Source organism: Furipterus horrens, unplaced genomic scaffold (genome assembly GCF_987537825.1).
Source record: "Furipterus horrens unplaced genomic scaffold, mFurHor1.1.pri manual_scaffold_6, whole genome shotgun sequence".
NCBI classification, from domain to species: Eukaryota; Metazoa; Chordata; class Mammalia; order Chiroptera; family Furipteridae; genus Furipterus; species Furipterus horrens.
In genome coordinates this window covers 87,088,322-87,113,795 of record NW_028327176.1, presented here as the reverse complement: position 1 = coordinate 87,113,795, position 25,474 = coordinate 87,088,322, and the positions used below count along the sequence as shown (strand labels likewise).

The window sequence follows — 25,474 nt, the reverse complement described above, 5'->3', positions numbered from 1 at the left end:
CATGGCGATGATGGGAGGGGAACCCAGGAACCCAGAATGAGTTCATATATTCATTCATTCACCAAACAAGAACTGGGAAGCACACTGTGCTACATGCTGGGGACACATTGTGGAGCAAAATAAGCCAAATCATCATCCTTGAGAAAGGGAAACATGCAAGGAGGAAATAATGCAAATGCATCTGGGATAAGTGCTTCTTAAGAAAGGTGCTGGGGGCAGACATGCCAGTAAAATCAAGGAGGGTTTCTTGAAGGAGGTGATGCTTGAGCTAGCATCTGAAAGGTGAAGAGGAATTAGCCAGGTGGAGAGGTGAGGGCAAGGCAACCCAGGCAGAAGGGACAGCAAAGGCCTGGTGCAAGGTGTGGCTGGACCACAGAGGCAAGGAAATATCCCATGAGTTGGGGCTGAGAAAGTGGGCAGAGCTCAGCCCTGAGGAGGATTTTGAATTGTAGTCTAAGGACAAGAAGCCACTGAAGAGTATTAAGCAGGTAAGTGATGTGACCCAAATTGTCTCAAAACATCACTCTGGGGAGAATGGATTGAAGGAACAGGACATGAGGAGGAGGGAGGACACCACTAGGAATCATCTGTGGTGCAGGAGTTGGAGGTGGTGGGCCAGGGTGGCTGTGGAGACAGAGTAAAGGGCCCAGTTTGAAACATGAAATCCACAGGATGGAAGTGGTGAAGAATGAACTGCCGGGGAAGGCAGCAGTGAAGGGGCAGGTCCTAGACAGTTGGTCAGGCTGGGGTAGGAGAAGCAAAGGGGAGCCCCAGAGGGGAGCTAGCCCACCCCTTTTCCCCAAGTAGCTGGTGTTGCTTATGAGCCCCAGGCATTTTCTGCCTCCAAGTGGTGGTATCTAAGAACTTGTCTGAAATGCTCTGTCCACAGAAGAGCCAAGGTGGTTAGGGTTAATTTCCTGGTGGAGGCCCAGGGGCCAGGCCCAGGGGCCAGGCCCAGGGTGGGCCAGGAGTTGTCACGGGGCGGAGGCGGGTTGAAGGCATGGCTGTGGAAGGAGGCTCAGCAGTAGGCATCTTGTAGACGAAGCTGAGTTTCAGAAAATGACCATGGAGGGAACTTGGCTACAGTCGGGAAAGGAAAATAAAGTGTCCTGTTTGCATAACAGGAAATACCAGATCACCAGCTCCAGGGCAGCAGGGCCTGTGTGTTTTATTTACTTCTGTGCGTCAGGGATCACATATCAGGGGCTCAATACCATTGATAAATAAATGGAGGAATAAGAAGTCAGTATGGAATCTTGCTCTTTCCAACAAAACAAAAACAGAAACTAGGTACTGGTATGTGGACCAACCCTCCCAAAGCCCAGCTTCACCCACACTCAGCCCCTCACTGGTCACCCAGCTCAGGTGGAGGCCCCATCCCCTCTCCATCCCTAGAAGCCTCCCAGCTCAGCCCAGTGGTGGTTCTAGGGCTCCCAGGACAGCGACTCTCCCAGCCTTGTGGGAAAGGGGAGGTAGGTGATGAGGGCTGGGGGGAATGGAGGTCACTGTTCTTTTCCAGGGCCGGGTAACCAGAGCCCAGCACATGGCTGGGCAGTGTGAGGGACCAAGCAGGCAGAGGCTCCCTGGGTAACCCGGCCTCTGCCTTCCCTGGTGAAATGCGATCCACTGCCTGGGCTGGGGAGTGAGGGGTGGGGGGTGGGGGCATGCATGGGATCCTCAACCCACTTTAAACCCCACAGGACACCAAGGAATATTTGTCATGCCTGCAGTCTATGCCCTGTGTGGGCATGGGGAGGACTTGAAGTGGGGACAGGACAGGTTGTCTGCCATAGGAAGGGAGCTGGGCTGGCCAGTGGACGGCCCCCAAGTTTGCTGTGGTCATTCCAGGACACCTTGTACTTTGCTACTATGCCAGGCCCAGAGTGGGTGCAGGGCACAGTGAGTGGACAGTGGCAGAGAGGACCTCTGGGGCAAAGGCCAAGAGACCTGGGTACTTGTCCTGTACTCAAAACCAGTGGCTCCTCTGCTCGGTGATGAGCAGAGAGGGGGACAGGCTGTCTGTGGAGTGAGTTCTCTGTGGACACACGGAAAGGCCAAAAGAGGGAGATGGAAATGGCAGTGTGGCTCAGTGCTGAAGCAACAGGCCTGGGGGGCCCTGTCAGAACCAGCAGATGCGGGAGGAGACCCTGGAGAAATCAAGGACATGGGGGTGTGGCCCAGAGTCAGAGGCTGGACCAGACCAGGGGGCAAATAGGCTGAGCCCCAAGGCTGCTGCTGAGCCTCTGGTGGCTGAGCGCCCACACAGAGAAGCCCAGGAAGGGACAGCTGAGACCCAAGCAAGTGCTGAGAACTGCAGCCATAGGTCAGGTAGCTTGAGTTTCCTAAAGGGCAAACTTCAGACCTTCCTTGTACTTGGTCCAGGCTCACTCAGACCTGAAGCCTGCCCCTTGACAAACCTGTCCTTTACTTCTAGTCCATCGGTCCCTGTTCAGGTGTCACCAGGCCTAATCAAAACTCCTCAATATCTCCCTTCCACCCCACTGCCCTCTCTCTCCCTCAGGCTAGGTTCACCTGGACGTCAGTACCCAGGGCCTCACAACAGGCCTGTCTGCCCTTGGTCCATGCCTCCCAATCTGCTCTTCTTGAAGTAGAGAGACAGCTCTGAGCATGAACCTAAGCCTGGAGCTTCCTGGCAGAAGGAGTTAAGGAGAGTTCTGGGAGGCCCACCTTCCCACCCCCCCACCCCCCAGCCTCATCTGCCATCACTTCCCACTCCTTGCGCGCTCCAGCTGCTGTGAGTGCCTCTCCCTCTCTGCCCCTGCCCCCATCCCTGCCTCTGCACCTTTGGGAGCTCTTTCTTTACCGGGACCACTCTTCTCACCCTCCCCCAAACCCAATGGGAATGTGTTTCCTCCAGGATGCCTTCCCTGCTCCCCCCTCAGTAGGTGAGCAGACCCCCCTTAGCCCCGTGTTCTCCCACCAACACACTGGAACTGCCCTTTGACTTGCTGAACACCCTCTCCCTCCTCACCCCCCTCCACCCCAACAACGTGCTGGCAGGCCCCTGAGTCAGCCTGTCTTCAAGCTGATTGACTGTTGATTCGTTGACTGTCTTGTTGCAGGACTTTCCTTCCCTCAGGCAGCCACAGCTTGGGGAAAAGGGACAGTGAGGTGGTGGGGAAACGGGTGGGGGCAGGGAGACTAGGGGAAGGAAGAACATGAACCCCCACCCTAGCCTTACCCCATGAACAAGGGATCAAAAAATAACCAGGGGTCTTTGGCAACTGGCCCTTGGTTGCCAGGACCTGACAGCCACCTAGGCACCAGAGCAGAACTCTTCCCTCTGTCCACTCCTCTTCTTCCTCCTCTTCCTTCCCCTCCCTGCCCAGAGCAGCAAATACCAACTGACAGCTGGACCTGTGAGCCCCTGCCAGCCCGTCCGCAGGGTCAGGTGACCTCTCCTCCCCAGGCCACTATAGCCTGGCCGTCTGGGCAGACCTCTCCACCAGTGCTATAGTGGACAGTGACTTCTTCACACTGGGACTCTGGCAAGCCCTTTGCCCAACGCCCGCAGTCAGTAGGCACTGAGAGAAGATTACTTCCCACTGGGCCCTCCCTTCTACGCACTCCCCAGGACCCCACCGGGACGGAGGCCCTGGTGAGTGCTGCCCTGGGGGATGGGGATGGGCTTGCTGAACCCTTGGTGGTGCCACAGGTCTGAGGGGGTGGGCCCTGTCTCCATGCAGCACTGATGAAGGATCTGCCCGTGGGAGTGTCTGTGTATGTATGGGGCCAAGTTGCAACAGTTCAGTGACACAGAAATTCTGTCATTTGCTTCTCTCCCCCTCCACTGGCGTAATTCCAACCCTCTCTTCTCGCGGCCCCTGAAGGAAGAAGGCAGGGTGCTGAGGGTGCTGGGCTGAGCTGGGACAACAGAGGAAGCTGTAGGGGCAGGTGCAGGGGTTGGAGCCAATGATTCATACTCCAGTGTCCCAGGAGAAGTGGCACCACCCCCCTGAGCCCAGGAATGTCCTGTCCCAGCAGCCTCACCCTTCTACCCCGTGGGACCACAGGGCTGGGATGACATCAGTGCCTGTAGGCAGTGGCCTGGGAACTGGGTGCAGGGTGCCCCCACATGGAGTGTAGTGTAGTGAGCCATGGGCATCAGAGATGTGTCGCCACCAGGGCCCGTTGCTCTGGGCCACGGCAGAATCTTTGGTCCCCTCTCTCATGGACTTTGCTGGGCTCTCCAGTGAACGTGAGACCTGAACCTGGGCCTGCCATGGTCCTCAGAATCTCTGGGGACCTAAATACATCCATGCCAAGACCCTTCCCCAGAGAGTCAGACCCCAGGGGGCAGGACCCAGGCTTCTGTAGCTTTTAAAAGCTACCAGTTTATTTTTATCCTTTTACTATGAAAAACTTTGGGCTTCCGGGAAAAGGTAGAGGAACTGATATAATGAACAATTGCATGTCCTGCATCTGGATTTAAACAGTTGTCTGAGTTTTGCCATATTTGCTTCATCAGCCAGGCTAAGGCATCCCTCCATTCCCCACCCCCAGGTAGGTTCTCACATAACCCTAATGCCATTATTCCACTAACAAAATTAACCACTCCCAAAGAAGGGATACATCCAATTCCCCCAACTGCCCTCTAAATGTTTTTAATGCTTCGTTTAGACCAGGGCCAATCAAAGCGCATCTGGTCAGTATGTCTTCCAAGTCTCTTTCAATCTGGAAGGATCTCTATCAACCCCCCACCCCCAATTTTCCCCATATCAATTTGCTGAATTGAGGGGCCAGTTGTCCCATAGGAGGGTACGAACATGGCTGGGCCAGACAACTCTCAGTACAGACAGGGAAACTGAGGCCCAGAGAGGAAAGGACAGGAACCCTAGGACAGAACTAGGTCTCCTGCCCCCCTACTCCACCATGCTCCCCAGGGCCAGCTCCTTATCAGGGATCTGAGAAATGCCTGCAAAGGGCTTGTGGCCTCTGAGACCCTCCCTGTCTTCCCAGGGCATCCTGGGGGTGCCAGCCAGGCTGAGCCCACCCGGCAGCCAGCAGCTTCCCCCTGCTTTCTCTTGCTGTGAGGAGGGCACAGGTATAAATCCTTCCCGGGCAGAAATTTGGGTGCTTGCTGTCTTGGTGACCAGCAGCCACAGGAACACCAATCAGCGTGACAGCACTGAGCACTGACGCATAGGGTTGTTCAGGGCAGTGGCTGGAGCGAGGGGTGAGGGTGGGGGGCCCACATACCCAGCACCAGCCACATTGGCAGCCCCTTACCTCATGCTAGTTTCTCTTCCTCCTCCAGCCATGGCCCACCCAGCCCAGGAGGCACCTGTTGAGGGGAGGTGCTGAAGACCACGGTCCACGCTGCTCAAATGTGTCTCCAGCACCCTTTCCCTTCCTCTCCCTCCCCAGCAAGCCCTGTCCCTGGTTTTAGGGTCCTTCCCCCATGAATCAAGCCAGGCACTCCACTTCTCAGAATGTACCTCACCCATGGCAAGAAGCTTCCCCAGCCAGACAACTTTTAGAAAAAGCAGAGGGTGGCAAGAAGGGAATATGGGGTGATCAATCTTGATAATTTCTGAGCTAAAAACAGTCGTTGGGAAAGGCGGGGACCCTTCGCTGCCTGGGCTGAGGACGGGCCGGGCAAACCCAGGGCAGTTTAGGAATGTACCCACTGGTCGCCAGGCCAGGAGGTGCTTGCTGGCAGCAGGTTTTGGCCTCTCTGGGCGGCTGTGTGTCTGCTGCTGCCCTCTGCTGGGGAAAGGCTTGCTCGCTCACTCCCGTTCTTCCGGAAGAGGCTCGCTCTTCAGTTGGCCAGTTCAGCTCTGTGGCCTAAAGGACCATGACCACACACTCACACACTCATTTACACACTTGCCCCCACACTTGCTCCATCCCACTATTTTGTTTTGACCTTAAAAAAGCTATTTCTTCTTGCAGCCATAAAGTTGCCATGCTAACCACAGGCCAGACCGTCTATCTCGGGCTCATAAGTCTCTTCCACAAGGCAGGGGTCTGGTCATATTCCTTAGAGAAAGGGGAAGGTGTGGGGCAGAGTGTCTGAGGTTTGGAAATGTGCGGGTTTGAGTTTGGCAATATCCGAGATCCTGGTTGCAGCTTCAAGAGGGTGTGCCTTGGAGGGGCTGGTGGAATGGTTACTGGTCTTGCCCAGAGTGCCTGAGGACCCAGGGTGTGGTCATGAGGTTGGGATGTGTTACGGCCCAAGGAGGGAGGAGCCCCTGCCAGCCTCTGCTTCCCCCAGAGCAGCCTTCCCGCAGCTCGACCTTCTGAGTCATCTTTGCCCCCACGCGTCTCTTGCCCTGACAGCATGCTCAGAACATTGCTGGCTGCTGAGGACATTTGTCCATGGCTGAAGGGCTTCTAAACTAAAAATTGCTGTATTAAAATCACATTTGGTCCTCAAGCAGGAGGAACATTGGGAGATTTTAAATGTTAAGAGGGGGAAAAAATCTTCCCTCAAAGGATAAAATCAGCCTCAAAATAAGTTGCTACACCTGAGGAACATGAAGTATTGCTCTGTGATTCTGGAGCTCGAGCCTTCCCGGGAAACGGACATTCCAAAGCCACATATTTCAGCCATAGCTGGGGAAGTGATGTGTCAAGTCCCCCAGCACTCAGTATTGATCCCACCGGGCTGGGGACCATGCAGAGGACACATGGGCCGCTAGCCCTTGAGTCATTTTAAGAATGGATTTGGACATGTGATTTTTTTTCTCCAGAAAATAACCTCGTGCTTTCCCAGCCTGGATGGCCCCAGGTGATACAGAACCTTCCACCAATGAGAAACAACAAAATCCTGCCCATTACGACCTCAGTGGCTTTAAATGGTTTTTGGGTCCCTCTCATCTCTAATAGATTTTTTAAATGCTCCCTTGGGCATTGCAAAGACATAGAATGGTATTTGTACCAAACCTCTGGCTCCGAGAGGCCTACAAACGGACCTTAGAGCTTCAGAGGCGAGAGGGCAGACCATCTACCACGCTGCCCTTGAATCTGCAGTCCGCAGCCTGACATGTTTTATACCAGTCTTCTTCCAATACAAGTTGTTTCTTAATCATCTCCTCCCCAGAATCCCCCCTCCCCCAGACTTACTGGGAGGTGGCACAAAGGCTTCCACACCCTAGTGATCTCAGGCGACTCCCTCCTCCCTACAGTGAGCTGGAACCACTCACCTCCAATCAGCAGGGCCAGGTGTCCTCTCTGTCCCCTCCATGTCAAGGCCCCAGCTCAGTTTGGGGGGCATGAAACTGGGCCAGGGCCACACAGCATCCTGCCTCTACCTCCCCATGCAGCCCTCCCTCTTGCCTATGGCTCCCTGTGCACACATTCCCCAAACAGGCCCTCCTCAAGCTCCCCCCAGCCAGGCCACCATCCCTCCCCCGACAGACCCCCTCCCACCCCCCTCAAACCACCAGTCTGTGACAGCAGCATCTCTCCTAACCTTTTCAGCTAGGACCCATTTTTTCAACATAATTTTTCCCTATGAGTCCCCCTGCGATACTCATTGTATTTTTAGTATCTGTTGATTGAGTAAACAGATGATGATAAAAACTACTAGAATGCAAGTAACACCTTCAAATGAATTTTATTTCGATAATCACCAATGCGTTTGCATACACTTGAGAAATGATTGTGCTCCATGGGTGCTACATTTGGAGTCTGGAGAGAATGCTGGTGGGTGATACTACTCTGGGTAAGGTCACCACCGGCCTGCTAGGGTGTCCTTCACCCAGGACGCCTGGCCGAGCCGCCACAGCAGCACGCTGCCCCTGGCGGTGGCACCCTCGAGGCCCGGCTGGCCAGGCTCCAGGAAGTCTCCCGTTCCTGATGTCGGCCACTGAGGCACACCGCATGGAGAGGGCCTCAGACAGGACCCTGCCCTGAGAGCCTGACAGGGGTCACAAGACCCAGAGGAAGACTGTGCTGTGGCGCAGACCTGGCAGGAACCTGAGAAAATCCCAGCTCCAGTCAGTGCTCGAACTCTGGACCTGGGGACAGCTCTTCCCTCTTCTCTGCCTGAAAAGGGTTCCCTTGAAAAACAGAGGTGGTGGGTGACTAAAGCCAGTAGTCCACAGAAGATGCTCGATAGGAGTGGCTATTATTGTACTATAATTATTGTATTATTATCTTCATGCAATGAACTATTTGAGTGTCTCACTCAAGTGAAGTTGCTTTCAACTTAAGGACCCCATACTGGGTATCTGAGTGTGAGCTGGTAACAGACTAGGCTGTGCTGCAAAACAAAGCACCCCCCAAGTCTCAGGGGCCTGATATGACAGAGACTTAGTTCTCTGTCACACTGCGTACAGTGCAGTCAGTCAGGGAGCAACTGTGCTTCTGGGATGGCCATGGCCAGGGAAGGAGAGTGTGGGAGCTGCTTGCTTAGAGCTCCCACTGGAAGTGACCCATCACTGCCATCCACGTTAGGGCAGCCGGAGCAAACTGTGCGGCCAGGCTTACCTTCAAAGGGCAAGGGAAGTGCTATGGTGCCTTGTTCCCTCAAGAAACATCAGAAACCAGGACATTGGTGAGCAGCCCCGACAATGACCACAGTCAGCCAACTTGTTCCCAGAGCTGACAGGCTTTGATAAGATACAGTCCATGACTAATTTAGTCCAAGTTTAAACCTTCACAAGCTTGATGTGTGGCTGCGCCTGCCATCTTCCCTAAAATGGGAGTGGTGACTTTGAAACAGAAACAAAAAAACGTTCTGTTTTAATGAACTCAGGTTTAGCATGTGGGTAGGGAGCACATGCATATAGGCTCCCAGGAAGGAAAATGTGCCAGCTGGTCATGCAGCCACGATGCACTCACCCACCTCGGTGTGAATGGTGGCATCTGCTATCGTGCCTGGCACCCCTGGTGTTGTCGTCCATCCCAACTCTGGCAGCCAAATATAACCGCTGGCCTGCTGTTCATGACCCTCCCTTCAGACCAGGGCAGGCTGGCTGTCACTCAGGCCCCATAGGCTCTGCTCACACAGGCAGCCCAGGATCTCTTTTAACAACCAGCTCAATGACCGCCCCACCCCCCAAGAAATTAGCCCTTGAATCTCCTGGAGTAAAGCCCAGAATTATGTCATTCAGGACATGACCCAGTGACAGGGCAGGAGGACACCAACCTGGGGCCATTTGTCCACTCTTCCGGGGGAGGGGGGCAGTTTAAATTGAGCTCTCTGGCCGAGACATCTCTCCTCTTCCCTCCCTCATCCTAACTCCCTCTTGTCCCTCCCCAAGGAACACCAGGAAAGCTGCTGGGCACCAGGTCTGGGCTATGGGGCTGTGAGAGGAGGCGTGGGCTGGAGAGAGGGACATCTGTCTACCTTCAAAGGACTAGAGGGAGCCCGGGGTGTTCAGCAGGTGTGTCAGAGGGGGCATGAGATCCTGTCTCAGGCGAGTGTCTCACCTGCCTTCCCAGCACCCCAGCTGAGTCAGTCTTGAGAATCACCCACACAGTGACGAACCTGGTGGGGTAGGTGCTTGGGAAAAGGCCTCCACAAAGCGGTGCTACGCCTTTTGTTATCTGAGCATCATGACAAGGCTGTGGTGGTGGGTGGGAAACCAAGCTCACGGTCCTTACCCAGTGCGTCCCAGGGGCCTCAGCAAGCTGTGGGAACACCTGGAACAGACCAGGGCTCCTGTCTCCTTGCCCAGTGCTTCTAGGAAATAGATACAGGCCCAGAGGCCAAGGCCCATGCCAATGACAGATGTGCCTGCGTGTGGCAAAAGGAACATCTGGGTTGAGAAAGGTCTGTGGAGTTGAATTATTTATGTGGGCCTTCTGAGGGAGGGATGGAAGAATGGAGTTCCCTAGCTTTGTCCCACAGAGCGGGAGGCTGCACACACAGAGACAGATAGGAAATCTCAAGCTTCCTTGGGAATCCAAGGTTGGCATCGGTGCCAAGGGGAGGCCATAGAACACACACACACGCCCCGCCGACCAGCAGCAGAGCCCACCTGCCCAGCTCAGGCAGGCGCACCAGTGCTGACGCCACTGCCCATCCACCCTCTCTCCACCTCTTCACACCAAACTGTCAGAACCACAGCCCAAGAGCAGGAAAAGTCTGAGGAGATGTCACCTAATATACACCCTAAGATAACCCTTGAAGGAAAAAACCTCAGTTTCCCCAGCTGTCGAGTCCAGCTTTTGGAAGAGTACAGGTAACTACCCAGAAGACATCCCATTGCTACCAACCCACCCCAAGTCTAGGGGCAAGAGAGTTTGTGCCTCACGCTGTGGGCTGTCTTGGACGCCCGGGGTCGTCCAGGCTCGCTCTGTGCTCTCTGAGGAGGTTGAGCCAAGGCTCCCGAGAATGTCTGGGAATGACAGTGCCTCTCGGGTCTGGTTGACACCCCAGCCATAAAGTCCCAAGAAGGTCAATACCACGCCCCAGCTCTAGGTGGACTGACCCTCCTGCTGGTTTCTGAGGTGCAGAGCCCATCCGCTGCTAGGACATGCACTTACAGTCATTAGGGTAGGAGAGACCAGGGCTGGGGGACAAGAGGACCTGAGTTCTGCCCCAGCAGCCAGTGGCTTGCAGGTGCCTTTGGTCAAGTCCCAGCCTCCTTGGGGTTCAAATTCCTGACTCTCAAAGTAGATAAACAACAGCCCTCAGCCTCCCGCAGTACAGCAGATAAGCGTACTCTGGGGCTAACGTTCAAATCCCTGCTCTCCCCACACTAGTTGCGTGCACGCGGGCAAGTTACTTAACCTCTCTGTGCCTCATGTTCCTGATCTGTGAAATGGGCTGACAACACTACCTCCTAGCGTAGGTGTGAAGCTTTACTGGGTTCATCCCTTTAAAGCACCTAGAACACTGCCTGGCGCATGGCAAGCACTACACGTCTTACCATTTATTATTATTTCCTTCCCACGCTGCCGCTGTGAGGCAACATCCACGTCCTCAGAGCTCCTTAGGGAGACGGCGGCGTGGGGGAAGAAAGCAGTGGACTGCCAAGTGTGGGCGCGCGTGTGGTGCTGCTGGGACGCTGCTGGCTGCCCGGGCAGCGGGGCTTGCTCAGTTGGGCGAGGTCTGTGCCTGGCCCAGGGCAACAGTGTGAGGGACAGGGCCCAGGCTCCTTCCAGGAGTGGCTATAAATGAATTTTACAGCCTGGCTGTCTCTCTGGTTACTGGGAGAGCCTCTGCCTCCCTCTCCCCAGGGACAGGTCAGCTGGCAAACAACAACACACCAGCGAACCCAGCGAGAGCAGAGGTGTTGGGGCCACCTTGGTTTTCTTTTCTTTCTTCTTGCCTTTGCGAAATTTGGAAGTATGACCGGGTTTGCCAAGCAACAATGACATCAACTCACCCCTGTGCCAATTTCTGATTTCCTTCCCCATCTAGATGCCTCCTATCAACTTCTCTTCTCAGCTCCCAGAACAGGCTCCCAGGAGGGCTCACCTCTGTGCAGTGTTGGAGCAGAGCCGGGGAAAGGCTTGGGCTGTGGTCTCCGGCACAGCCCCAGCACCGTCACACCTCGGCAACCCCACCCTCCCCAGCCAGGCTCCAGCCACACAGTACCTCCCTAAGCCTCAACCTGTCTCTGCCAAAGCAAATGCACTAAACAGGAGGAACACCCCTCCCCCTTCCTGAAAGGCAGGGCGCTCTGTGGCCTGCAGAATTGTAGCCAATGAGGGAGAGGTTCCCTGGTGGGGAACAGATGAGCTGGGCTGAGGATTTCAATGCCTCCTGGTGCTGGAGGTCTGGGCTGGTGGCAAGAGCCTCTTGGAGCCGGAAACCTGAACAAATTGATAGGCACTGCTGTTTCTGGAGCCAGATAGCCATGCCCACAGTCTGGACTGAAGGTCATTCAGAGGGTTCATCATGCCCACCACTGCCCAGCCTGGTCACACACTCAGCTGGGAGTCCAGCAGAGGAGAGTATTAATAACTCAGCAGTGACGGGCACCGCTGTGAGAATGTACTCTCAGACACGACTAATACGACCAGAGAGCCTCTCTCAAAGTGTCTCCTTGGCACTCTCCTGACACAAAGTCAGGACATCTTTAGGAGCTGCGTTTCCAGCCCAGAGTCCCAGCAGCTGCCTGAAGTCCGGCAGGCCTGCCCTTGGGAGGAAAAGAGCAGCAGGTGGAGAAGGATGAGGCCCAGAGACAGGGGAGCCTGCTTTACTTCCATCTCTGCTCCTGGACCCCACCAGCCCCCAGACAAAGCGTTTCAGGCCTCCCTTTCCTCATCTGCAAAGTGGTGGTAAGAAAGCCTGCCTTCCCCACAACCCAAGTGGGGAACTATGACCCACCAAGGCAAAAATGCCAGAAGTAATAATGACTAGTCACATTTATTGAGCACTTAGCTCTGGGCCCTGGGCTAGCCATTTCACAGGCTTGATCTCAATTCTGTCCCTAACTCCATGAGGTAGGCATCCTTATGATCCCATTCCACAGATGGGAACACTGAGGCCAAAAAAGTTTAGTAACTTCCCAAGGTCACACAGCCACAATAAAAATCAATGGCGCACAGCTATGCTATACAAAAAGGAAGCATTCCTGCACCCCCAAGCGCCTGCTAGATGCTGAGTACCCCAACAGCAGAGACTCTGCTCTGTTCTTGGGCCTGGAATCAATGTTCCCAAGGAAGGAAGGCCGCATGACAAGAGAAGTTAAGACACAGTCTCCCACCCTGGAAGCCTACATTTGTGTGTATTGATTTTTTAAAAATGTTTGAATATTTAAATGCAAAAGGTACAAAACTGTATTTAGAGAAGTTTTCCTTTCAGCCCTGCTCCCCAAGGGCAACCACTGTAACAGATTACTCCAGAAGTAATCGATGCCTGTGTACAGTCTTGTTTAACTCCCGGTGGGTAGTGGGTGGTGGCTGGGGACTGTGGGTGCTTCTGAGCACTGTCCCCACCGCTCTGTCTCACTCACATCATTTCTATCTTCCTCTGCTTTCCAGGGTCCCCACCGAGAGCCCACAGCTGGGAAGAACACTATGCCGTGACAGAGACAAAGGCCAAGGAGAAAGCTGAGGACCTCTCACAGCCCTGCCTCTGTCCTGCAGCTGCTACTTCTACCTCAGGCCATGGTTGTGCAGGACAGTGTGGAAGCTGGGGACGCCAGGGTGGGCGTGCTACTGGAGCCCTTCCTGCACCAGGTTGGGGGGCACCTGAGTGTGATGAAGTATGACGAGGATACCGTGTGCAAGCCCCTCGTCTCCCAGGAGAAGAGGTTCTATGAATCCCTGCCACTGGCCATGAAGCGGTTCACCCCACAGTACAAAGGTGAGGGCCACCACACTGGGCCAGGCTCGTCTGCATACACCCTCTGCTTCCTGGAGCACTGGGGTGTGTGTGACGGTTGCCATGGAGACATGCCCCTCTCCGGCAACCCAGCCAGCCTTCACTGTCCTAGTTTCTCTGAACTCTTCAAGTCTCCAGGTCCGGAGTATAATAGCATTTGGAGTCCTTCCAAATCAGCTCAAGCCACCCGGCTTCGAGGAATTAAGAATGGGGTAAAACGGGGCATTCTGGCCTGTGCTTTGGGAGCACATGGCTGGGTCCTATGACTGTGGCTGGTAAAAACAGGACAAGTGGAGGCCTCCTTTACCTCATGCTGGAGACTCAGGCGGGTGGAAGGAGCCTTGGGCCTAGGACATGATGACACAGAGGAGCTGGGACCCAGCAGGTTTAGGAAACCAGAATTCCTGCCCTCTCATCCAGGGGCAAAGCCAGGGGCATCAGGTGCCTTCCAGGTGGACCTGGGGAAATCAAGCGCGGAGCAATGTGTGCTCTGATCTAAGCACAGGGTGGGTCCTGGTGGGGGAGAGGGCTGGTGGGAAGGGCTGCCTATTCCGGGCCTCCAGGCAGAGCCTCTGCGCTGTTTTGTTCATACCCAGCCTTCTGTAGATGTGGTTCACAGGGCTCAGGGTGTGACTCTGCCAGCCACAAGCCCCACAATGGCATGAGTGCTCAGAGAAAAGACCTCCTTTAAAGATTTTAGATGTGTGACTGCAAGCTTCTGCCCTCCTTGTCCAAGTATCTGTGGTGCAGGCAATGATAACATCCAAAGCAGTCAAAAACTCACTGCATTGCAATGACTGAGATAACTAGGGAGGGTGGCACCTGTCTACACCAGAGTTTCCCAGTGTGATCTGAGATCAACCAACTTTACCAGAATCACCGGAGAGAGAAAATGTGTGAGTGTGTGTGTACATGTATGCAGGTTCCTGGGCCCCATCCCAGACCTGGGAATCAGAATCTCTGGGTTAAGGCTCAGGAATCTGTATTCGACATGTTCCAAATTAAGATCCACTAGTCAGGGGCCAAGGCCTGAGCCCTAGGAGGCATTGTGTCAGTCCTGGCCGGCCAGGCCCCCCAGAGTCTGAGACAGGACGGATAAGCATCAGACACTTAGAGACAGGGGTGCACAGCTGGGATGCAGCCTGGACAGGCCTCCCCTGGGCCTTCTGGGGCCTTCTGGGGCCCGCCCTGGTGGTGTTGACCATGGCTTGTGGGTCACTGCTCATCTTGTCAGAGCACCTACTGGAATTAATGTCTGCCCTTTCAAAACTGAACTCAACCTGGCGAAGGGGTAGCAGGTCCTTGTGTGGACGGTCCTCCTGCTTGTGCCATTTCAAGCTTCTCTGACAGCTCTGTAGCTGAGGCAGACTGCCAGGGCTGGCGCAGGTAAAGCAGGAGAGTGAGAGAGGCTGCTCAGTCTCCAGACCCTATCCTGCTGCCCCCATGCCCTGTCCGCACGTGCCCATTCCTCCAGGGACAGGACCGCACCACTCTCGGGCATTCTCAGGCACTGATCTACTGTCCAGATCCTCCTCTGCCCTGCTTCCCCCTTCAGGTTGGGCCCATCCCCAGATCCAACCGCCCTTAGGGCTCTGCTAAGATGAGAGATTCATTTGAGCCAAGGCTCATAGCTACACACATCACCAGCTACAGGGGAATGCTTCAGTCTCTGCCTTGGGCTTCACTCAGGAGATAGTGTTTGCAAACAACTGCGTCAGGGAACCGCAGCCCCCCCACCCCCCCACTCCCCGCCCCAGGTGAGACCATGCAGTAGGGTGAGGCAGAGTCTCTGGGCTGAGGTGACCTCCAAACATGAGGTTCCAGTGATGCAGAAATACTGACCCACTCACTAGCCACAGCCAGGCCCACCTAAGGAAACACACGTTTACAGAGACACTAGAATACCAGACACCAGAATAGGACACTCACTCTCAAGACACCTGGGGCAGGTAACTGAGGTCAGGTTTCAATGGGACAGATACCCTCAAAGGGCTTTCAGGCTGTGCAGGCACCTGGTTCCACATGGTAAGAAAAGTAACATCAGCTAGTCCTCATGGATGACCGAGCTGAAGGCCAGGTCAGGGCCAACATGGCACTTGATAAAAAGAACAATCCAAGTCCCTAGCAGTCTGGATTCCACTGACATGCTGCTCTTGTCATGGGCAGGCAACTTGAGACTGTTTGCAAGGACCTATCTGCACTGGGTCCCAGGCTTCAGAAGGGCTGGGCTGAACCATAGAGGAGTGTGTGGGAGAAGGAGAAGACAGATAAAAGGAGACAGAGCCAGAGATGTGCAGGAATGGAGCGAGAAGGCAGGGATGTGGAGCCTGGCTGTGTAGCTCTGACGATATGAGAAATAGAAATGACTTTTAGATTTTATTGGTTTGGGGTTTTTTGCACCTCTGCTCACCTCCATTTAGACACTCAGAACAAATGAGATCAGATAAGAGCTGGAGCCTGGAAGTGTGTGAAGGCCACATTTCTTGTCTCTCAGGCCCAGGCTCCCTGACATCATGGTTTCTGGCAGGGCCATCACCACATCTGCCTGAGTGGGAAAGGCCAGGGGGCCGCTGGATGGTAACATGAACTTTACAAGATACAGAAGGGTTTTGCCCTTAGTGACATACCTTCCTAGGCTCCCCAGGCAGCCTGGAGGCTCTGAGCACCCCAAGGATGATCATGGAGGCCACAAGCTCTCCTTCTCACACCTGTAAGATGGGCTCTGGAGCCTGGCGATGGCTTCTAGGTCAGTGCACCTTCCTAGAACAAGCTCAGCAACCTTCCCCCACCCCCAAGGAAAGAGAGCTGGCAATGTAAAGCCCACGTCCATGGGCTTCCTGGTGCTCCCAGCACCTGCACCAATGACCCTCTCACAGGATGGTGGGATCACAGCTTCCCTGTTTGCTCCACAGACCAGAATGACCAACACAAACATGGCTGGGGACACAGCAAGGGTATTCTCATCCACGCATGGGTAAACATAATGTGACAACATCGTCTCCCTGTAAGTACTCAGCTCCATGGCACAACTTGTTCCTTCTTCCACATCTAGGTCTCATGTGGCCTTCTCAGAGCGCTACACCTGTGTGACCTTGGGCAAGTTATGCATCCTCTCCGAACCCCAGTGACCACAGTCACGCTTGCTATAGCACAGTGTTGACAAACAAAAAGCACATAGTGCTGGTACACAGGTGTGAAAGTCATGGTGGTGACGGTCACTGCACGCTCTTCTCCCCAGCCTGCTGTCACGTCAGCCCTGCTCTGACGAGCAGCCTGGTTCTGCGGGCTTGGTCTTTGGATGCATGCTGGTCCTCAGATAAACCATGAATGTCAGGTCAGCTACAGTACTATAGTTGTATCATCATTACTTTACAGGATATAGGGGTCTGGGATGAGCTGAGGAAAAGCAGAGCTTTAGGAGCTGGAGAAAACTGAATGTCACTCTCAGGCTACAAAATTAGGGCACTGGGAATCTGAGATGACAGGACTGGCCCAGGGAGACCGCTGAGTGAGGCACAGGTGGTTCTGAAGAGCAACTTGCTGAATTACAGAGCAGGCCCGAAAATGAGTGTCTGCACTGACCAGCCCCAGAGGGCCAGGGGGGTTGCAGGCAGGAACTCAGCAGCCTTGAGAGCTTATTCAGCAGAAATTGTCACTTATGCTGAGAAGGTGACCAAGTGGCCAGGGGAGGAAATAAATATCTTGAAGACAGAATCACATGCAACCCACCCTCTTGGTCAGGGTCCCAGCAGAGAGGTATATGCAAAGGGGTTCAGATGAAGAGCACTTTTTAAAGGACCTATTAGCATAAAGGTTAAGGAAACAGCTGGGGCACCAGGGACCAGCAGCACTGGAAAGCCCCACCCCCACCCCCCCACCCCCGGGCCTGAATGCCAAAGCGAGGGAATGGTAGAACTGACCCGGCGAGGAGGAGGCCACAAAGCACTGGGAGGCCTGGTTCTCGCAGAACCATTTGTGTGGCAATCGCCTGTGCCACTGCCAGGAGGATCTTTCCCTCTTCTCCAGGACTCTGGGGAGACAGGGCGCCTGCTGGCTGCCCAGCCCAGAGATGAAGGCCTAGATTCTGCCTTCCTCACTCAACCTGAGTGAGAAATCCAAAGGGAGCAGCCACAGAGCTGTGACCGTACATGCCAGTGCTGATTACTGGATCTGGCTGCCATCCAGGAGGAGGAGCCCAAGCAGCACGTGTTCACTGGGTTTCCTTGCACTCCTCACTTTCACCGTGGAGGAGGTCCTGTAATTTGGGGGAATTCCACAAGTCTTCTTATATCAAAGTCACATTCCTCCAATAACCTTCATGTGCTGTGCATCTAACCAAAGGAAACAGCGAGCGTCATTGTCAAAGCCAGCGCTGGGGAGGGTGGAAGTCCTCATGATGGAGCGTCCTGGGCCCCTGCAGGCTGTCTGAGGACGCTTCCTGGAAGAAGCTGGTTAGATATAGACAAATGGAGGGGAAAGAAAGGGTGATGGAGGCAGACAAGGGGGAGGAATGCATGGGCTCCCACTTCCCTCACTGCCACTCTGGGAGAAGGCCCCTCTTTGCAGACCAGTTCTGATGCCCCAAGGTTGGGCCTAGCTGGGGCAGCTGTGGTGTGACTGGGAAGGTGTGGCTGTGCACAGAGGAACTGGAATGCAAGGACAGAGTGTACAGGCTGGATTTGTTTAAAACATGAAGGGGCAGAGAAGTATCATAAAGCAGAAGCTGGGCCAAGATCAGCCCAAGGCTATTTTCTGCAGGCTCCACAGCTCTGGGCTCATTGTGGAACAGGTCAGGTTCAGGCTAAACCACGCCAGTCCCCATAGTTTCCTTGAGAGAGGAGCTGGGAAAAACTATACTATACTATTAAACTATACTTTAAAAGGATGTCACGCATTGCAACATTTCCACTCAGCTAAATTCCACCTGGTTTCTCTACCCCTTCCCCTCCCTCATGTGCTCCACAGGCACCATCACCGTTCACCTGCAGAAAGACAGCCTAGGCCATCTCAGCTTGGTTGCCAACCCACTGAAGGGGAATCAGGAGTCCTTCAAGGTCTCCTCGGGGTCAACGGCGGTGGCGATATGGCAGAAGCTCCAGCAGAGCACGAGCGGCAGTGGCGGTGCAGGGCCCCTCTCCCAGTGGCAGCACGCCCAGCTGACACACTCGCTCAAGGAGAGGTAAGGGCCACTTGGCAGGACGACAGAAGCTGGGAGATCATCCCTAGCAGGGACCAGCACTACTCCCACCTGGGCCAAGGCCAACGGCTCCTCGTGAGGCCGGAGCAGAGAAAATGAGAAATTCAGATGAAGGCTCTGTCTAGAATAACTAATGTGAACAGAGAAAGGAATACATCTCCTTCATGCCTCTTCTAGAGGGAGGACCGCGATGCATTCATCTGATGCTGATGAACCTGCAGAGCCCTACGCAGAGCAGGCATTCAGCACATATTTGTTTAAATGAATACCTGTTTCACTAAGACCATGAAGTCTTTGGGGGGAAATGTGCAGAGCAGAAACCCCAGAACAGTTGACATGAAGGAAAAGCGTGGCTAATCTCTCTCGGAAATCATCCTTCCTTAGTAGTCGAGAAGGGATGAGAAGCCAACGCAACACTCAGTGGGGTCTCAGAGGTGCAGGCAACTCAGGGCACCAAGGTCCCTGGAGAAGTCTCCAAAAACCTCTGATAATGTCAGTTGACCTTTCTCAGATGAGAAGGATCCTTGGGGATTTTTAAACATTTATGGGAAAACAAAATGGAGCTAATACAATGAAAGTACCCCCCTTACCCAAGGAGCACAGAGATCTAATTAAGTCTCTTGGCTCAGCATCAGAAAGTGGGTGCCCATTATCTCCACCCCACAGATGGGGAAGGTGAGAGGCAGAGGACAGGAGAGAGGAGTACCAAGGATACACAATTCTCACCCACCTTGGCATTTCGAGGCCTAAACCCCAAGCCTTCTGATTCCCTGCAGGGTTGCTGTCCCCATAGTGTGTTATCTCAACAGTGGGATAATAATCCAGATCACTTACAAGTGACATTAAACCACCTTAGTGCTCCAAGGGGGTGACATGTTCTAACGAGTTAACCTGAGTGTAGAGTCCCCCCAGGAGGGCTGCAGTGTGGCCAGACCCGGCACTGGGGAATGATGGGCAGGAAGGGCACTCTGGGGCCCTGTGGTGTCCTGGAGAGTAGCCAGGAACAATCTCTCAGAGTCCTGCCCAGGAGAGTGCAGTCAGTGGAAAGGGCCCCTCGCCAGACCTGTGGACCCGGCTGCCCTGACTGTCCTCCTGTGCTTCCCTCACCTGCAGCCCAGCTGCGGAGCTCCTGAGGCCCGAGTTCCACCTCACCACCCGCGTCTCCTCCCTGGTGGAAGATGCTAATGGGGACCAGGCTGAGAGGGGGAGCTTTAACCCGTGGGGTCTGCACTGCCACCAGGCCCACCTGACCCGCCTCTGCACAGAGTACCCAGAGAACAAGCGGCACCGTATCCTTCACAGCAGGAAGGTTCACCTACAGGGGAAAGGCGGGGGTGGGAGGAGGAGGGTCAAGTGAGGGGGAGTGAGGGAGAGTGGGAGACAGGAGCCCTCAAACCTGGGACATAGAAGAAATCAGTTCTCTCCAAAAGAAAACTCAGAGTTTATGGAAGAGTCAGACTGGGAACTAAACTGAACGCAGTGCCCCAGGTGGGCCACTGTTGTCTCTGCCACCGGGGCTGCGTCTCTGGGCAGATAGGAATAATGACTGCCACCCTTCTACCCCTCCAAACTCACCCCCACAGGGGTCTTCCCAGAGCTGACGGGGAGGAAGGGGTGTGGCTCCTTCCTTAGGGAAGCATCCACCCGTGGACCCCAGGGGAGGTAGTTGCCCTCCCCCTTAGGCTACCACATTTTCAGCAAGGAAATTTAGGCTTGAAATGTCCTTTCATCACCACTGGGCTCCTTCCTGCAGAGCGTGGCTCCTTTCACAGTATTGACTAAGACACATTTGCAACCCTAATCCCTCAGAAGCTTTTGCAGGAAAATTACTCCACTGAAATTAATACTCCTGCAACTCATCTCCAAAGCTAACATCTACCACTTTTCCCAAAAGGTACGGGCCCCTTTGGTGACTACAGGTCTTCGCCTTATGATTTTCTGCTATAAAATGCAAACTGAGCAAGGCCTTCCAGGGATTTCAGACCTGTGTTTAAATTTCAACCTCAGAGCTAAAAGGAAAAGAAGCTTGCATACCCAAACTCCCTCTCAATAAAAGGACTTAATAAAGCAGCTGCAAAGCTACCCCCTGGAATTCTTACTAGTGACGATGGGCTTGTCTGGAATGCAAGCACAGAGCTCAAAGTAGAGAAGCTCAGCCAGCTTTGGAGCGGCGCTGCCTGCCTCCTGTGAGGCAGCAGCCTAACATCCTGGGACCCTTCCTTAACTTAGAGCGACCAGGGTTCCTGCTGCTGGAAGACGTCGTGTCACGATACAAGCATCCCTGTGTCCTAGACCTGAAGATGGGGACCCGGCAGCACGGGGATGACGCGTCTGAGGAGAAGAAGGCCCGCCACATGACAAAGTGTGCACAGAGCACCTCAGCCTGCCTGGGGGTGCGCATCTGCGGCATGCAGGTGGGTGGCAGAGGGCCCACCGCAGGGCGGGACGTCTCGGCATGTCCACTGTGGGGCAGGATGCCTCCCATCCAGACACCGCTGCCCCCTGCAGAGATCCTCGCTTTGAGGGAGCATCAGAGGAGGCAGCCAGGTTCCCCTCTTGCCCCAAGAAAATATACATCCTGATCTATGACACATGGGGTCTTTTAAAGAGTGCCTTTCAGGACAGAGTATCAAAACCCTTTCTTAACTTGGTCTCAGGGTCTTTGGCAATTGAAACTTTCCACAGAGGTCACATGACTTGCCCATGTTGAGAGCAGCTTTGATGACAGTGTATGAGCAAGGACTGGGCAGGGAGCTCAGAGGAAGAGCTTCTCTGAGTGACAAAGCTGAACTCCTTCTCAGATGCTGTAAGGCAGCCTGTCTGAATTTTCTTCAGCCCTTCTCTCTTCTTACTCCACCTTTTCTGCTTCTTGCTATCTGTTCTGGGTAACAAAGTGGGAAGGTTAAAACCTGCTAAGTCCAGGCAAATGAATAGTTAATTTTTATTAACTACACGCTTCATTTTTGTTGCTCTGATGTGGCTCATGGCAGAGGCTGCAGAACAGGAGGAAATAAACTTTCTCTATTGGTTCACTCTCTGAGCCTATCTACTCAAAGCAAAACCAGACACCGATTTGATGGTAAATGTTATAGCTTTCCTTAATTGAAACTGCCACCCCTTGAAGCTGCAATGAGTCTATAAATTTGTTACACAGATGCCCGTTGAAAGGCCTGGAATGCAGTTCTCAGGAGAATGGAGTGTGATGATTTGTGGTGTAAATAGCATCTCTCTCTGGACCTCAAACCTTCTGAAATTGATCTGATTTATTTAGAAAGTGATGCCTGTCATGTATTTATGATGGCTAATTTAGCAGCTGATCTCCAGCTCTCCAAAGGCAACACCAAGTCTATCACATCTTTCTGATTTTTTTCAACACTGATTTTCTGTAAACATACCACGTAATCTGAAGGCAGGAGAGGCCCGAGAAACCATCCTGGCCAGTTACTGGCAGCCCTTTCCAGGTATGCCAGGCAGAAGCGAGCCAAGTCATTCTCATGCCATGCCCAGCTGCTGGCCTCAATTCAGCCTCTACTGTTGCTTGTGATACATGAATGAAATGGGGGTGGCTGCCACTATCCCCCCATCACTGTCTCTCTTCCATCTGCTCCCTTCTGGTGGCCAAGCCATGACAGGGGAGGGGAGAGGGCTGGTGTCAAGGAGAGGAGCCACGGGCTCCACAGAGCTGCTGTGACCCACCCTCCTCTGCCCACTCTCCTCAGCTGCATGGGCTGCCCTGAAACTCCGTCCACACCTGATCTAGCCTGTCTTTTATCTTCAAATAATTCACGTGTCTCTACCCCAAGAGCCATTATTATTTCCTTAGAATCTGCAGAGAAAGAACTTTATAAATGTTGTTGGGGAAAATTTAATCTAATTGGCTTTTTAAGGTCATTGGCTGTAATTTCAGATTCCAACTAAAGTGTTCTAGCTTGGGTTTGCTAATATTTGAAGAGGACCAGAAGCCAGGGTTTAAATCACAGTTTGCAGGTTGACTGGAAATTCATAAGAAAGGAGATGCAGCCCTTTTCCACGTGGGTGAAGGGTCACCTCTGTAGCGTGAAGGCTCTTGGGCCTCGGACTCCTATTAGAGGCTTGCACTGAAAGCATGTTAGATGTAGAATAGTGCATGATGAAAGCACATCATCGGTTTGTTTCAGCCCTTCTTGCCCTGCATCCCCCGGAACTGTTCATATATGTCATGTTAGCTTGTGATGCTGCAATTGCAGCAGGTGCAATTTTTCTGTTTGTAATTCTTTGCATTTTCTCTATCTTCTCCTTAACGTAAGGTTTATCAAATTGATAAGAAGCACTTTCTCTGCAAAGACAAGTACTATGGGAGAAAACTCTCAGTTGAGGGGTTCAAACAAGCCCTCTATCAGTTCCTGCACGACGGAACCCGCCTTCGGACAGAGCTGCTGGGGCCCATCCAGTGCCAGCTCCGGGCCCTCCTCTCGGTCATCAGGAGCCAGAGTTCGTACCGCTTCTACTCCAGCTCTCTCCTCATCATCTACGATGGACAGGAGCTGCTGGCAAGAGCCCCAGGTAGCCTGCATCCTCAGGAGGCTCCACAGACTGCGCATGGCAGCTCTCCTGACGGTTGCCCCAAAGTTGACATCCGGATGATCGACTTTGCTCACACGACATACAAGGGCTCCTGGAATGAGCACACCACCTATGATGGACCAGATCCAGGCTACATTTTTGGCCTGGAAAACCTCATCCAGATCCTGCAGGATATCCAGGAGGAAGAATGAGACTTGTCAGGTTCATCCAAGATTTTTATGCAGTATAGATCTTCAAAGGGACCTATTGGTAGTGAGGGTAGTCTAGACACCCCTTAAATGTCTTCGTAATAATCATACCTACTTCCAAAAGCCATCACTATGCATGGCAGAATATGTTAAGAGCTGCTAAAGAAACCAGCTCTGGAGATAATTCACACACCTGGCATCTTGTGCTAATGCTGGTCACCGTAGCCTGGACAGTCAGTGTGAAAGGACAGCACCTTGGAGTAGATTGCAGGGGCACATGAGTCAGAGGCAACATTACAGTGAGACCCTGCAGTGTTTGCACTTAAAAATGCTTTCTTATTGTCATGCTGCAGTCCTTGCAAGCTGTAAGGCAAAAAACCTTACTTGAAAAGTCTTGAAGAGAGCTGCCTGCTCCCAGGGCAGAGAGGACAGGGGTAATGAATGCCTCTTACCTTCCTAAGAGGCACTGCAGGTGGGACAGGATGAAGTGGGACAGACCTACCCATCTCACCAGCTTTGTACCCAGGTTCTGAGTGGACAAGGACAATCCCAGACACGGCACTGCCAAACCAACACCCCAGGTTCTCTATTTTTGCTTGTGGAGAGAAAGGCCTCTTTATAGACTTCCAAGTACCTATTGGAAGCAATGATTCTGCCCGAATCGGACCTCGAAATAGCTCTGAATCTAACCATGAAATGCAGTTTCCAGTAGAGGTGGAATGCGCATGAGGAGGAGCCACTGATGTTGAACTACACTCTCAGCTTTCTATTTATTTATTTATTGGGGGGAGCAGGGTCAGAAGTGAGGGCCTGGAGGACTGAGGAAACCAGGAGCAATGTTTACAAGACCAGCAGACAAGAGTAAATATGGAACAAAGAGCAAATGGTTCTAATTAATTCCTTCTTCTACAGTGCGGAAACCTATTACAATGCCCTTGAGTTAAGCACTGAGATACGTTACCCAATTAGGGAAATACATTTGTTAATAAAATTGCTGAGGTCACCAGGGATTATTTGGTGTGCTTTATTACCCTTTCTGTTTATTTATTCTGATCATTATGCTGTACGATAGCTCCAATTCATGGGTGACTAGAGTATACTGAAAGAACAGTTCTCCAATTTCCTGCAATCCTTCAGGGAACCCGGTGGGAAACAGTGGGTAATAAAATATTTGCATGTATCTACAAGGCAGGTACCAGACCTGAGAAGTAAGTAGTCCTTTCATTTGAACCTTATACGATTTCTGGGTTCTCATCACTAAACCATCAACTTTCCAAAATCCACACTACTGGAAAGTTACCTGGATAACAAAAAACTTTTGTTTAATTTTGCAATACATTATATGGATTTCAAAGCAAGTTAACTTCCCTAATAATGTTTCACCAAGGTAATGACATAATTAATTTGCATGCTCTGTGCCCATGGTGGGTGAGCTAAGTCAAAGCCTGATGGGTGGCAAAAGGGAGTCAGCCGAAAAATAACTATTTGCCAATGAGAAAATGGAGCCCTAAACATTGCTTTTTCTGAACCACTTTCTGGCTTAAGAACCTAGTCCTACAGCAGCCACGTCCAAAGCTTCCTGGCTTAGCTTCTGATTCCTCCACCACTAGGAGACCACCCAATTACTATAAATCTGGGCAGAGGGAGAAGAACAGAAAGGTATGGGAAGAAGAGACAATGGGTGTGTATGTATTTGACCTCCAATCTGAGTCTACTTAAAAATGACAAAAGGGAAGAGATTTCAGATATCCAGCCATCAGCAAGTGTCCTTTTACTGAACAGCTATTCCCTGCTGATCTCTTTGCTCAGCGCTGTGGAAGATCCAGCTCTTGGCAGCTTGGATTCTAGTTGAGGAAGCAAGAATCACACACATGAACTGACAACAAAGCACACAAGACAGTACCCAGTGGGCAGAGGAAAGGTCTGTGTGGTGCAGATGAGCAATCTTAAAATTTAAAGTTGAAGACGTTTGCTGAGAGCAGAGTAGTCACAGAAACTGGTGGACAAGACGAGACTTCATCTGGACCCCGAAGGGTAACACGGGTGAGGAAGGAGCTGAGGGACTGGTGAGGGCGGAGAATGAAGGGAGGAAAAGTCCAGCATGTTCATGAGTCTGTGGTCAGACCAACCATTCAGAATGGGGTTTTTGTGGTTGAGAGTAGCAGAAACGAAGAGAAGAAAAATGGAATGAACCTGATGGTGGAGACCCTTAAAAATCTAGCCAAGTAGCTCACTAGTTTATGATTTCATTAATCTGCTCCTCCCCTTTATCTA

The 25,474-nt window shown here is 52.9% G+C and overlaps 1 protein-coding gene across 1 annotated transcript; it reads left to right on the top strand.

Moving 5' to 3' along the window:
* The first annotated feature begins 3,304 nt into the window (after positions 1-3,304).
* Positions 3,305-24,203, top strand: IP6K3 (inositol hexakisphosphate kinase 3). The gene is made up of 6 exons (XM_090282227.1): positions 3,305-3,619; positions 12,910-13,234; positions 18,218-18,431; positions 19,563-19,738; positions 20,688-20,863; positions 22,736-24,203. Exons 2-6 carry the CDS (start codon positions 13,036-13,038, stop codon positions 23,201-23,203), a joined length of 1,233 nt encoding a protein of 410 aa, XP_090138353.1. The 5' UTR covers positions 3,305-3,619; positions 12,910-13,035; the 3' UTR covers positions 23,204-24,203.
* The last annotated feature ends 1,271 nt before the right edge of the window (positions 24,204-25,474 follow it).

Excerpts from the sequence above, each read along its gene's own strand:
- IP6K3 (XM_090282227.1), top strand. The coding sequence starts at position 13,036 with ATGGTTGTGCAGGACAGTGTGGAAGCTGGGGACGCCAGGGTGGGCGTG. Across the intron at positions 13,235-18,217 it reads GTTCACCCCACAGTACAAAG|GCACCATCACCGTTCACCTG; the intron begins GTGAGGGCCACC and ends TGTGCTCCACAG. Across the intron at positions 20,864-22,735 it reads TGCGCATCTGCGGCATGCAG|GTTTATCAAATTGATAAGAA; the intron begins GTGGGTGGCAGA and ends CCTTAACGTAAG.